Source organism: Bombus flavifrons, chromosome 9 (genome assembly GCF_040668555.2).
Source record: "Bombus flavifrons isolate JBK064 chromosome 9, iyBomFlav1_principal, whole genome shotgun sequence".
Classification (NCBI taxonomy): Eukaryota; Metazoa; Arthropoda; class Insecta; order Hymenoptera; family Apidae; genus Bombus; species Bombus flavifrons.
In genome coordinates this window covers 14701807-14715758 of record NC_138450.1, presented here as the reverse complement: position 1 = coordinate 14715758, position 13952 = coordinate 14701807, and the positions used below count along the sequence as shown (strand labels likewise).

Sequence of the window (13952 nt, the reverse complement as noted above, 5' to 3'; positions counted from 1 at the left end):
CCTGTCTATGACGCTTTTGCTCTTTCAACGACAACCGATCTTCCGCTTTCGGCGTGTGACTCCACCCTCGCGAGACGTGAAACGCATCAGAGGCGAAGGGAAGACGGGTGAGAGGTTATAAAACGGGGTTAGCCCGGAGTCTGAAGGATCGTGTTCGTCGGCCACCTACGACGACAAGGCTTTATCGAGGTGAAAAAGGTTGCTCGACGTCGACCTTCTGCAACCATGAAGCGAGCATCCCCTACCATCCCTCCTGCTGCCTTTATCTCTCTCTCTCTCTCTCTCTCTCTCTCTCTCTCTGCCTTTCTTCGTTTTTCTACATTTCTCACTTGTTTGTCGTCTTACCGCTCCGTCTACTTTCTTCCCTCTCGTTTTTTAAGGCTGTTGGGAGGGTATGTTTGGTCGGGATCCTTTTTGACGCTTTCAGGAAGATTTCCAGAGAAAAATATTTGATTTCGTTTGTCTTTTTGGGACGATTGCGGGGTTGTAAGAATCGAGTTTACAAAGTTTTCCGACTTGCAAATATTTTCACTCGTATTTTTTATATTCATACTTTAGTTTCTTCCCGTCGAGCTTTTATGTCTATATCTATCATCTCGCTTGGCCCGTGCAAACAAATCCGCTAACACAACCTAAATTAAAATTAACTATCGCTGCTCTAGTTTTCAACCACAAATCCCGCCTTTCAATCGTTCGATTCGCTATTCATTCGATTGAACGCATCCACGATCTTAAACGGTGATAACGGAGCAACGTTTGGTAAAGATATCAGTTATCCTCTCTAGAACAGTTTCTCGTCATCGTCTTCGATGTTGCTATGCGAGATAATACCAGAACTTTTGCTTCTATATTTGACGAAACTAACGCGAAATTTGACACGGACGTAATTTCGTTCAAATTAATTTCGCCGTTGAAAATTACGAATTTTAGCGTATGAAAAATCTCATACCCCGTTACTTTACCGATAGTAACGCATTCCAAAGGTTGACATAGAAAATATCACGCGTAAAATCTTTTTTCTTCGATTTTTTATTCCACTCGATTCAAAAACGTTCACGGCGCTCCTAACAAATGCAAATGCAATGAGACTTTCCACGTGTATCCCTGGAGCATATGTTTCCGTTGCGGTAACAATTTGTTCGAGAGGGGCCGCGACCGTTCGCAGGTTCGAGCTTGGGTATAGGAGCGGAGAAAAGAACAGGCAGCAGTTGTTTTCTCGCTCGCGAAAGGTCAGGCCAACGGAAAGGAAGACAATCAATCTTGATCCCAATTATCGCGTCGTTCAGCGACTGTAATTGAGTCGACCCCATCTCGCACTCTGTCTTCTTTCTCCGCCGCTCCCTCAGTGACGCCAGAAAGTCGAAACTGTTAGAAGGTTCGAGTTACTTGACCATTCTCCTCCGAGTGGAATATTTTTTGCTCGTGGTACACCTGCCCGCTTTGGATCGATGATTTATGTACGAACGAATGCCAGCCAAGGTGTCGGTAACCTTCGATTTAGGCCGTCCGGTTGATTTTCCATCCCCTCGGTTTCACCTTCTTACCCTTGCCTCATACTCTTGTTTCCGTAACCAGCAATTTGCTCGTGAATGTAGCGGGATCTACTTTAATCACCATCTTCTGTTACGCCATACAACGGATGCGTAATAATAATATACTCGTGTATTTGTATCATCCAAAGTTTGTTCCATTTGCTGGTAATTTTACTAATTCTCTGTAATCGGTATTTTAATCTAGTTACATGGTAACGTACCGTTTTTGATTAAAAAGTTAAACTAACAATTACTATAAATAAAGCGTTCGGTATCGGTAAACATTTTGTATTTCTCAATGTAAAGATTGATTTTAGAATTTACGTGGTATTTACCTACTCTCGACGAGTACTGTAAATTCGCAAAGCGTTAAATCTCTTTATTGTGACGCCGTATTTATACATACATATATCTTCTCCTCCCCTAAATATCATTAAAGTTTCGTTAAAATTAGGAGGGAAGGAACATTTCGCATGGTTCCCCGGAGAATGCTGTTTCTTATCAGTAGACCCTTTAAATCAACTTTAATACTACGCTCGCCAGTTAGCACCGTCTAAAATATACGCTCGCTTTAAATTCCAAGGAAACTACCGTTATTTGCATCCCGATGATAATGCGTTCCTCTGTTTATTATTAAGTTCAACCGACGCCATGTTAGAGTCTGGCAGGAGCTTCAGCGCAGCAATCGAAGATTATGTTCTTCGCGATTGCGTTCCCCGCTGCGAAGAGGAATCTTTAACGAGAAAGCGCAGGAGATCGTCCCGAAATTAATCGAGGCTTTAGAATAACGCGTGTATCGCGTGATATTTCAGGAAAGTTTGACAAGTGTCATTACCCGTGTGGAACGCGACATTTGCGTCGCAGTTGCGTATCATTTTCGAGCGTTCGAATCGATTTACGTTTATTATTGCGCTTTAATCGGAAAGTAGCAGGTTATCTGTTATAGAATCTACATAGTTTCTCACACTCTAGTATAATACTTCCTATAAAACCTAATATAATGCCTTTTTCCGTCAAATACCGTGTGAAACTAAATATCGAAATAAACGTTAGACTAATCGCAAGAATCTAGTGGAACCTATGAACTATCGATTTGCGCAGTGTTATAAATTATACGAAAAGTAGCACGTGTAGATAGGCTATGGTGATTGATGGAAGGCCAAACGAACAAAATACAAATGTACTTTCGTTGTTGGAAATCAAATTTTTCTGGCTCTCTGTTGCAATCGTAAAACCGCTGAAACATCGCAAATAAGCTAGACAACGTTACGCAACGTAGAAAAGAGTTCCGCTTCGACGTTTATGAAAAAACTCGCGGCTTGTTCTCGTTAGTGTTAACGGCGATAGTTTTCACGCTCGACATTCGTTTATATCGCAGCGAGGGTGGAAGGGACGAAAGGAGGTAAGTGCAAAGATGAAAATCGTGGTAAACTGGAAAGATGCCTGTACATATAGTAAAGAAGGTAATAAGCAGAAGAAAAAGGAACACAGAGAAAAAGATAAAGAAAAGAGTGAAGCGATAAATTAAGTAGAGAGCAAAATGGTATTAAATACGGAAAGGAAAACAAGAAGATAGAAGAGAAAAGTTAGAAAGGTTGATAGAAGATAGAAACAGCTATATGTTAAAGCAGAGAGGAGACAAGGTAGAGAGAGAAGGAGATGAGGGGCAATTGCCGTTCTCAGTGGGTCGAAAGTTTCTCGCTGGCTGGTACACATTATTCCTCGAAACTCCTCGAATGTGCTTAATTAGGCGATATTTGAGGAGGCATCCCTTCACAGACGAGCCCACCCTCTAAGGTCGGTTTCACGCTTGCAAGCTGCTATTATGGAAAGCCACTGGATTTCCGTAAGAAAGCACGGCTGCCTACCGGCTGCTGTTGCCTCACCTTCGCCATCCTAGACGTCTTACCTGAACTAATATTGTTAGGGTCTAATTAGTACCATCGTGACACCGCCTGACCTTGTTCTTGACTCTCTCTCTCTCTCTTTCTTCCTCAATCCTCTGTCTCCGATCTTCTTCGTATCTTCCGTCCTCTCCGCTCCTTCCTTTCCTATAATCTTCCTTTCTCCCTTCTGCTTGTAACTCTGCAGGGTGTCGTTAAAAAATGATGTCAAGATGCCTGCACGGCAAGATCGATAATCTAGCCGATCTAATTTGACAAAATTACTTTCAATTCAATAATATTATTAGTGACGATATCATTGAGGACTTGCAATTAAAAATTGTCGTCGTAAAAAGCTTCTAATGCGTGTTTCACGCAAACCAACGAACGATTTAGGACAAAGCGAAGAAAAATCGACAGGATGCATTTTCAACGAGTGTACATTCATTTGACGCAAACGCGTCTTGACACTTGTTTCACGATGCGATGAATAGGGATTACGTCCTATCGACCTGCTTATCCATCTCTGACTTCCACGCAAACTTCCGTGTCATGGTTGTCGAGATGTAACCTGGCTTAAAAGTAGCTTATTCGAACCCGTCGTGTCGAATGAAACGCTATTGTAAGATAGCAAATCGATGTTAATTTCGTTGCCTTCGTTGTTGTTAAAGAGCCATGAACACCGTTTTGATTCCAATATTTCGAATTTCCAACGAGAACCGCATTTTTCTGAATCGTTAATGGGAACTTTTTGAATCATATTGCTCTCTCCTTTTCTTTTTTCTTTTTTTCAATTATGCCACTTACTCCCACAGCAGTGCAACGATGCGCAGAAGCCTGAAATCACGTTAAAGCTCGCTACGGCAGCCAAGTTACGAGAGGGCGGAAAATCTAGAGAGAGGAAGGCAGAGCTTTCGATATTAGCTGCATTATAAACCACTTGTACGTGAGCGTGTTTCACTTACGGACAAATTGCAGATAGGCTGTGTGCGCACGTAAGATTACCGCGCGATTACATTGCGACGCGTGTAATGGTGTCGTGTTATCGCACGCGTGGACCTTTCGTGGGAATATTGTTCACGGTGGAGAAGGGTCTGTAATTAAAATTGCGTTTAATCGTGCTCCTCTGCCACTTGTACAAGCTCGAATCCTTATGTGCTCGAAGAGGAATTTCCTGCGTTAACGTTTCTTGTTAATTCTATGCTATCCTTGAATCTTATCTACTTTTATCGATGATAACATTTTATCCGCGCCAAAAGCGACTATGATCCAATATATCTATTAGATACATATAGAAAGGAATCCCGTTCGTTTGATTTCATACTCTCTGTACTTGTACGAACGAAACGTAGCCTATATCGTATATGCGTGAAAGGCAATCTACGTCCGTAGACACGATGTCCAGAGTGGATCGTAACATATTGGGTTTTATTTCTGTTTCAGGGCCGATGTAATCGCGAAAAACCGCCGTGCAAATATTTCCATCCACCGCAGCACCTGAAGGACCAGCTTTTGATAAACGGGCGTAATCATTTAGCTCTGAAGAATGCGCTGATGCAGCAGATGGGTCTTACACCGGCCCAACCATTAGTGCCTGGTCAGGTACCAGCAGTGGTATGTCCGAACTTTAACACATTCGTTGCACCACGTCTTCTGCTGTTCACACATCCACACATTTTTCTTTTTACCACGATCGAGAGATCTTGAGTTTTGTCTGTGTTAGTCGACGACTACCACTAGATTACCTTTTTGGTAGGTAACGCCATGTAAATGATTAACGATAAGGTGTACCGCTGCCAGTTTCTTATCAAAAATTATATTTCTGCTATGATAATTAGAGATTCTTTGACTCGCTGAATACTCGATCAAATCATTTCTTTGGCAGATTTTATCGTTGTTAATGTCTCGACGAGATATACATTTTAAAAATTAGCATATACATATTTTACAAAATTTAGACTTTATCGAAGAATATCTTGTTTCGTGTGCTTCGATATCTAAGTTAGACTTGGACGATATGAATCGATTAAAGCTCTTGAAGAATATCACACCTAGTCGTTCTTATTTGCCGACGTTCTTTATATTTGCGGGCATTGCACCGAAAGATAAAACCTCAGAGAGTAAATTTTAGCACGCCGCATGTTTTTGGTCAGTGTCACCCCCTATTCCTTTAATTTATCCATGATTCTCGATAGACAGTCAATATTTGTTGAAAAATCAAATAGCTAAATAGAGAAAAGACCGTAGTTACAATTATTAGTTCTCCTAGATTGCCGTCGGATTATTTTGTTGGTTCGTCAAAGTATTTCTTTTCTCTTTTTTCTTTTTTTTTTAATCATAATACATACCATTTGGCGAATCCACAAAATCTACTGCAATTATTGAAAAAAGAAAGAAATTATAGCGATAAATGTGTAAATTACGAAAGATGATCAGTCGTTTAATCCCTTGTCTGTAACAATGTTTTCGTGTTTGCTGGGTAACCCTAAAACACGAATGTTGCTAATTTTTACGAGTAACGAAACTTTTCGAAACACATTATTGACTAAATAACACGTGAACTCGTTGACAAGACATAAAATATGCATCGTCGGATCTTGAAAAGCAAAACGTTTGAGTAACAAGTGTTCCGAATCACTCCTGTGTTTGTACTGCAAGAATGTTGCAACGCCGTATCAGATGCGGTATATCGACAAATTGTACATATTTATATATTTGTCAATCTGAAACTAAAGTTAGAGCCTGCCTTCTTTGATCTACCTTCGTTGAACAAGTATATTACGACTCGATATTATAAGGCAAGGGGTTAATAGAGTCGTCTCTCTTTCGAATGCGTGCAAAACGTTTAAAGGTTGTGAATAACGAAAAATTTCGTTCCCCAGTAATGATATCTCGGCGTCTAAAGGAAATTTTCACCAAGAAATCAAACCATCATAATTACGCCCACCTACTTCTTTATTTCATGACATAATAATTCATAGTCGTTGCTACGTGACATCGAACCCTATACTACTCGTATGACTGCCTGTCTGTCCCCTATGTTTGCCGCTGTGGCTCTCGTGGTTGTGGTTGATTGTTGGTGTGTTCTCCAATTACGTCATTGGTGAACAGGAGGCACCGGCACCTCCGGCACCACACCATCACCTTCAACAGCAAATCCAGCAGCAACTTCTCGCTACCCACGCCTTTATGGTAACTCCTGGTTTTGGTTGGCTTCCACTAATTTTTTAGTTAATTAAAGTGCACGCGACGGCGCCGACCCTCCGAAACAAATCTACTCGAACTGTTATGTATATTCTTTTTTTTTTCTTATCAATGTAAATATTATTATATATAAATTTTGTTGAAAAAATCCTTAATTTTAATACGTATGATTAGAAGGTAATTAGAAAGAAACAGATTTGCAAGATGGCGTCGCTGTCGCGCAAGTTAGTGTGCCTGTAAGTCTAGTAAGCGTTTGTATGAAAGCTTCGACTTGTTTTTAAAAGAGTGCCGCACTGTAAATTAAGATTGAGACTTGATCTGCATGCTTTACGAAATATTTCGTTTTGTTTTTATCGAAATATAAGAAGTTTCTCTGTATGTCACGATAAAGTTTTTCCTTTAGAGGGTTTTCCTCGAAAGCATGAATTATTTTGCGGCCAACAAAGAGTTAAATCGCCGAGTTTCTCTCGTTCTCCATGAAATATCTTTAAATTCGATGATATCTACTTATTCTGTTCTGCTTATTTTTCCATATAATACGTTTTAAGAACGCGCACCTAGTTTTTTTCTAGAACTTTTGAATATGCGATAAGATTGTATATGTATGTACGTAAAAATTATTCAGAACATGTAGGAAGAAATAATACATTGAACTTTTTTTTTTGTAAAATTATTAATTATAGAAAATTTTAACATCGCGTTTTTGGAAACAAATATATCGTATATACAAGGGGTTTATAGTATAAACAAGACGAAGGATATGAATATCGTACATGTTAAATTTTTCTTTATTTCTTTTTTTCTTTTTAATTTATATGGGCAACGTAACTGAGACCTAAACTGCAATTATAAACAACGTATATACATACTATTATCTTAAGCGAGAACAAGAGAACAAAAAATATATTTTTTCGTGTTTAAATCGGGCAATCTTTGTCACTTTGAACAGTTTCGACCGTAATTAAATGTATGCAAGATCGTAATATGTCATTTGATCCAGTAAGATCGTTGGATGCAGCGTCGATTCGATACGGGAAATCGATCGAAGAACGAGAGAAACGCGAGCAAATGGCGAATAATCGAGGTACGCTGACTTCCCGCCAATAGATTATTGTTTGCCCGGAGAGTAACTCGAAAATCGTTTTCCGGGTCAACGGCGATTATCGCGCGGTTGAAAGTTTTTCGGCGGTTAGCGTTCCTCGGTTGCCTTGGAAGCTTCTATACCACGTGATGGCGTGAACTCGGCGAAAGTTCGAAGGATACAAGCACACAGGTCCTTAAGAAGAAGAAGAAGGAACGGGCGTTCAGCTCATTCGGCTGCGCTTCAAATTACCTGCCTTCGGTTCTGGGAAGCCCGTTCTCTGCAAAACCAAACGCTTCTTATGGGAACGCGCGCTTGTCGTTCAAAGTAGCGGTTACCACCGAGAAAGAAACGAACGATTAAGACTTGGCGAGCAGTATATCCTATTCTTTTCTTCGCTAATTTCCACTCGTTACAATTTCCCTCTAGATTGGTTAAAATTGTTGTTAGCTCGATTCATACGGAATAATTTAACGCTCGAGGTAATTCGGCCCAGATGTCTGGATCGTTTAATTAAGCGTTTACACATCGTTGCTCGTTGTTTAGTTTTGAGGAAACGGGAAAATCTTCGCCACCGAATTTTACTGACTTTTGAACTAAATTTCATATTCTTTGATCTTCTATAATTCTTTAGCTGAATTTTTTTTTCTTGCATATATATGTGAATTAAATTCGTTTGAATTGTGTACGAGTGGAATCGACCGTGTATCGTCACGGTCCTTCGCGATGGTATTCAATTTTTGTTCCGCGATGAAAAGAATAGCGTATGCTTCGATGGTTTATAAAAGGAGAGATATAATACTCGTTGATCGAAGCAAAGTCTGTTTGCCAGATATTTTTAATCGTAAATTGATTCTTAATTTTAATACTAATTGTCTCTCAATTACCTCTCGCGAAGTCTCGATCACATTGACCGCAATATTGACAATACAAAATTGTTGTTCACGAATAGCACAGCTAAAATAAGGGTGGGGCTACTGTACCGCGCTTATGTCAGGGATAGGATAAAGGGGGTCGAACAAGCGAGGAGCTCTAGCATAATAAAATTGCGGGGCACATACGATGACGACATCGCGTGGAGCGTAGGTGGGGATAGGTTTGTTCTAATCCGTGTTACCTGGATACTTTCCGGGTGTGTTTTCGCAGGCGACGAATCCGTACCTGACTGGTATGCCTCAAGTTGGCAACACGTACAGCCCGTATTTTGCGCCTAGTCCGATCATGCCAGCGATCATGGGCCCGGCGGATCCAACAGGAGTCGGAAGCCCATTGGGCGTGGTGCCGCAGACGGTGGCGATGCCGCAGAAGATGCCACGTACCGACCGCCTCGAGGTATGTCTACCACCAAACTACATTCAACAACAACAACAACAGCAACAACAACAACAACAACAGCATGGGGCCCAACACGGCGCAGCCGGGGCCTCAAGGTGCCCGATGGCCGCGCCCAATACCGTGTACCAAGTGCCGGCCGGTCCCCCCAATCAGGTGTCGCCCGTTTCCACGATGCAATCTGTCAATCATCCACCATCCCCAACCACTATCACCACTACCTCCTTCTGTACCCCCTTGCACAATCCTCACGCCCACCATCACCCGATCCACAACCTGATCTACGTCCACGCGTATTATTGAAATCGATCGTCGATGCAGTTCTCTTCTTTCCTTGTTTCTTTTTCTTTTACCTTTTATCTTCCTTTCGCGCGTTTGTATCATTGGCGTGGTTATAGATCGTTCCATTCGTGCCTCGTTGCTTTTTCGCGGATTTTCTATTGGATCGATGTCTGGTCACCTACCATATGCCGAGTTTGCTTCGATATCGGACGAATTTTCGTTTATTTTTTTATGCTTTTGGTAAGAAGAGACCGGTTAAGGTTAATTTTGAAATTGTTCGGGAGAATATCGAGATTTTTTCAAAGGAAAAGAGGCAACAACCCCTAGGCTGGAAGGTATTTCTAGCTGGCTCTCATTGATCCTTCAAAAAATCATGAGGAAGATGAGGAGAAATACGTTCGACAACCCAGGATAAATCTTATATTTATATACATTATATCCAATAAATAGCGTAATCCGCGTGCGATGTGAAGCATATGTATAACCCCCGCTCCCCCAAACAAAGAAACACCTCGCGAAATATTCAGCTTCGTTGTCGTCCATTCCGGCTGGACGAGCAAATTATTTTTCGATGTTGTTCGAGATCGAATTGTCGGAAGCTTAATTACATCGCGCCGGATCATCCGTACGAAATTGCACCGTGGCGATGATTTCACAGATCGTTCGTAGCCAGAAGAATTGGAGCGAAACGAAGCTCGTTAATGACGAAATAAAATGGAGAATCGTGTTCCTAGACAAGGACACGAGGTCCGAGAGTGGAACTAGGCAATTCTATCGGATGCCTTGATAAACGTTGTGACTACGATTTCTATATAATCTTTTTAGTAATCACTTATGGTTATTATAGCACTGTACGTATATGATGTACGGAAATTTCGATTAAGAGTATTGCATTACACGACGGTAGAGGATAGAGTTCTCGAGGATAGTGTCGCCAGTGGCGACCGGTTCTTATTCTTTCTTTCTTTTCTTTTTTTTCATTTTTTTTGGAGATTGTATATCGGATAAGGTTCGTTCAAAGCAACTATTAGTGGCAACGATAAAAAAAAACGCGATGATAATTACTATTATTATTAGAGAGGAGGGTAAGTTGTAAGATACTGGGCGAAATATGCAACGATCTTCGATGAGTCTCTTCGAGAACAGTCGATCGAAAACAAAGTAAAATAAAGTCCAAGAACAGTACGTAAAGCATGGGCAAGTAGAACGACGATGAAAAATTAAGAAATATAACCGATTTTACAATTTCAAATGCGATCCCTCTTCATTCTACCCACCAACAATCACAAGCACCAGCAGAGGGATAAACTGTAAGAAGAACCGTATCACCATTGCATCGTGTCTCTGAAGCAACGTCTACGTGGTACGGTGTAGATATTTTCATCCCTCGAAACGTAAACGACAGATAACGACGGTTTTAGTTAAGACTCGCAAATGTTCCGATCTCTCGCTAAGGAACGCGTGTAAAACGTAAAGGGACGATAATGTTTCTTAACGCATGCGCGAGCGTTTGCATAAGTCTCGAAAAAATTGGTAAGCGTTTGTCTTGTTATAAGTTTTATAACGTTCGAGTTTATAGATTTCCCCGGAGCCTGTATCGTTTCTTTCGCCCGATGGCTTTCGCGGAATTAGCAAGTTTCACGCGGCGGTATCGCAGAGAAAATGAATAAAATCGGCGAGCAAAGGGGCGGCTTGGGGGCTGGTAGAGTATCGGCGCGCGAAACTCTCGCGGATCGTTTGTGAAATGGAGCTTCCCTCTCCGTTTTTTCTCCGGAACAAGAAACTGCTCTTCGTAGAAAGCGAATTTAATACGTTTTCCGTGTATTGGACCGGTAACGAGACCAACTCGTGCGCAAATGGACAGCTACAGAAATCTCTGCTGTTCCTCTCTCTCTCTCTCTCCCGTTCTATCCTCTTTGTTCTCCTGCAAAAACAGAGAGGAAGAAGAAAAATCGATGGTTAGCGATTGTTCAAACCACCCTCGAAATATGTAGCTATGTATTTGTACATAAACATTATTCAAAGAAAAATTCTGAAAATTAAGAATTTTCAAAAATAAAATTTTTGACTTAAGTAGAAAGAGAGTTCTGATTTACTGTCTTTCAAGTAATTATAAACACCGGGGGCATTCGAAAACATTATTTTAACAAAGTGCTGAGAAACTTCTATATCTGTTGGATATTTGCGGTTAATAAATAAAGTTGACGAAGAGGCGTATTCGTCGAAATTTACCAACGACGACGAGATAAACGAAAGTACGTACTTGTTACATGCACGCGATGTTTAATAAAGAGAAGATTAATCGATGAACGGTAAACGATATCGCGGGAGTAACATACAGGCGACACGAGGAAGAGAATATTCTTCAAAAGCAAAACTTAAATGATATGTTGGATGTAACAAGTTCCGTGGAGTTACCGGATCGAACGATCATGCGACTCAAATAAAAATCATTCGTCGCGATTCGAATAATTAAAAACTGTTCTAAGGTTATTATGTAGCGTTGCTGTTTCTTTAACAAAATATAATTCGTGTAAAAAATGTATAATTCGTGGTTTAAAATGGAGGTAAAATAATGAAACTTTCGTCGTACGAAGTTTTACATTTTCCTTAAAGGAACATCGAAGATCGTTGCACATATTTCCAAAGTGGTATTTTAACAACGCTTTAAAGAATCTATGCACTTACGTATACAGAATACGTTTTTATGCGCCAGCCATGCAGACGCGCATAGTAACACGTGTACATAGTAGGTAGGTTAACAAATTAACTGATTGTGTTTTGTATGGAGGAGAACGAGAGCTGAGAATAAACTGCACTTAGTTTGATACATTCCACCTCTTTGTGGCATATTCGATTATTTCTCGTTGAATTTTTGATACTTTCTTTTCGTAGGCGTATCGATTGATCCAACGATACGTTAATTTAAGATTTTATCATCTTTTTAACGAAATTTCCAGCCTGGGATTTATAAAAGTGTCTTTTCTTTTTATAGATATTGTTTACGCGTGAATACGACGTGATTTATCGAGCGTTTTTTGTTTCTTTTTTTTTTCTTTTTTATTCAATTTTCGTACGACATTTCGTGGTGTTTGACCTTCTCCTAGTACCTTCCACAATTATTCCGTATGTCCAAGAAAATACTTGTTTCAAGTTTTTGTACTGTCCTCTCTCCCTCGTCTAAAGTAATGATGTTAGGACCTTACGATTAAGTACGAACGAAAAAGAAAAAAGAATACGGAAAAAAGGAATATTATGAATTATTATGGAATATGTAATATCGTTAATTAAACAACAATTATTGCAAATAGAATTCGGAAACTATTATCGATCGACTTTATCAGCTAACCAACAAATTGGTCTTTAACGGTAATAATTATAATTATTATAATATTTGGTAACGTATGATTAATGATGATAATTAGTATATCGTAAACGATATATCTATTTGTGATGTAAACCACTCGAATGACTTGCACTAAGTTCGGGTCAACAATGAAATTTATTGACGAATGAATTCAAATAAAAGAAATATAATTGAAATTGAAAAAAACAATGCACAGACTGTTTATTGAATCTTTTTTTTTTTTAAGTTCTCTCTACGACAAGAAAGATACAATAAGTAAAAGGAAAGAAAAAAAAAAAGACAAGTATCGAAAGTTTGTGTGCTTTTTGTGTCTTACTTACGATATTTTTTCGGTTTTCTTATTATACGTTTCTTTATTTTCTACGATTAAAATCTCTTCTTTTTCCAGTTTTTTTCCATTTTTCAAGTATTACATACATGTATTACATATATATTTTTATTTTCACCTTAATGTAATGTGCCTTTTGCTCTTTTAGTCGATCGAATATATGCCAAGTATGCTAAGAACTGTACTACCTTTTGTTTCTTTTCCTCTTCGAAGAATTATAGACATTTCCGTAGTGCATACATGCCGCTTGCAAGAACAAATAGTCTCTGCATATCGTAAAAGTGATCTTCGTTTTTCTATTGTTCTATTATTATTAGAATTTCATTATTTCTGTATCTTTGTTTAATAATTTTTTTTTTTTTATTTTTAGTCGTCTCTTTTCGTACTTTTTTTCTTTTCGATCGCAATCGTTCTGTGAAAAGCCAACGCCACAGGCTACTACCAATCGGGTAGAAATTTTCGCACACAGGTCACGCTGAAAAATTTCCGATAACTCTTGTTATTAACGACGAACGAAACCGAATCACGCCCAATTTCATTCTCTTTCTCTCTCTCTCTCTCTCTCTCTCTCTCTCTTTCACCCTCTCTCTTTCACCCTCTCTCTCTCTTTCTCTCTCTTTGTCTCTTTCTCTCTTTGTCTCTCTCTCTCTCTATCTCTCTCTCTCTCTCTCTCTCTCTCTCTTTATCTCTCTCTCTCTCTCTCAACTCGATCCCGTCTGAATAATCTCAAAGTTCCTCAACCTCCAACCCTCTAACCTTTTTTTCACATCCATATGAGAAAAAGAATAAAAGAAATAAAAAAAGAAGATATACATATTTTCCCGGACGTTACATCGTTGATGGTCTTTTCAAATTATATAACTGCCTGCTGCCTGTTTATATATATGTATGTATATACATATATATGTACATATATAGTATATACATATATCCATATATAATG

The 13952-nt window shown here is 39.5% G+C and overlaps 1 protein-coding gene across 23 annotated transcripts in view; it reads left to right on the top strand.

Moving 5' to 3' along the window:
• Window positions 1–13952, top strand: part of LOC138183667 (protein muscleblind) — a 401637-nt gene that overhangs the window by 342941 nt on the left and 44744 nt on the right. For 18 of the 23 annotated variants that reach the window (XR_011174114.1, XM_069120946.1, XM_069120936.1 and 15 more), the window contains 3 exons: window positions 4859–5029; window positions 6527–6607; window positions 8847–9032. Coding sequence is in view for 22 of the 23 variants with exons in the window: in XM_069120936.1 (XP_068977037.1) it covers window positions 4859–5029; window positions 6527–6607; window positions 8847–9032 (438 nt within the window). In the remaining variant the exon portion in view is untranslated. Of the gene's footprint in view, window positions 1–4858; window positions 5030–6526; window positions 6608–8846; window positions 10547–13952 lie in introns of those variants that run through there. The other 5 variants (XM_069120937.1, XM_069120953.1, XM_069120952.1 and 2 more) reach the window with 2 other exon arrangements.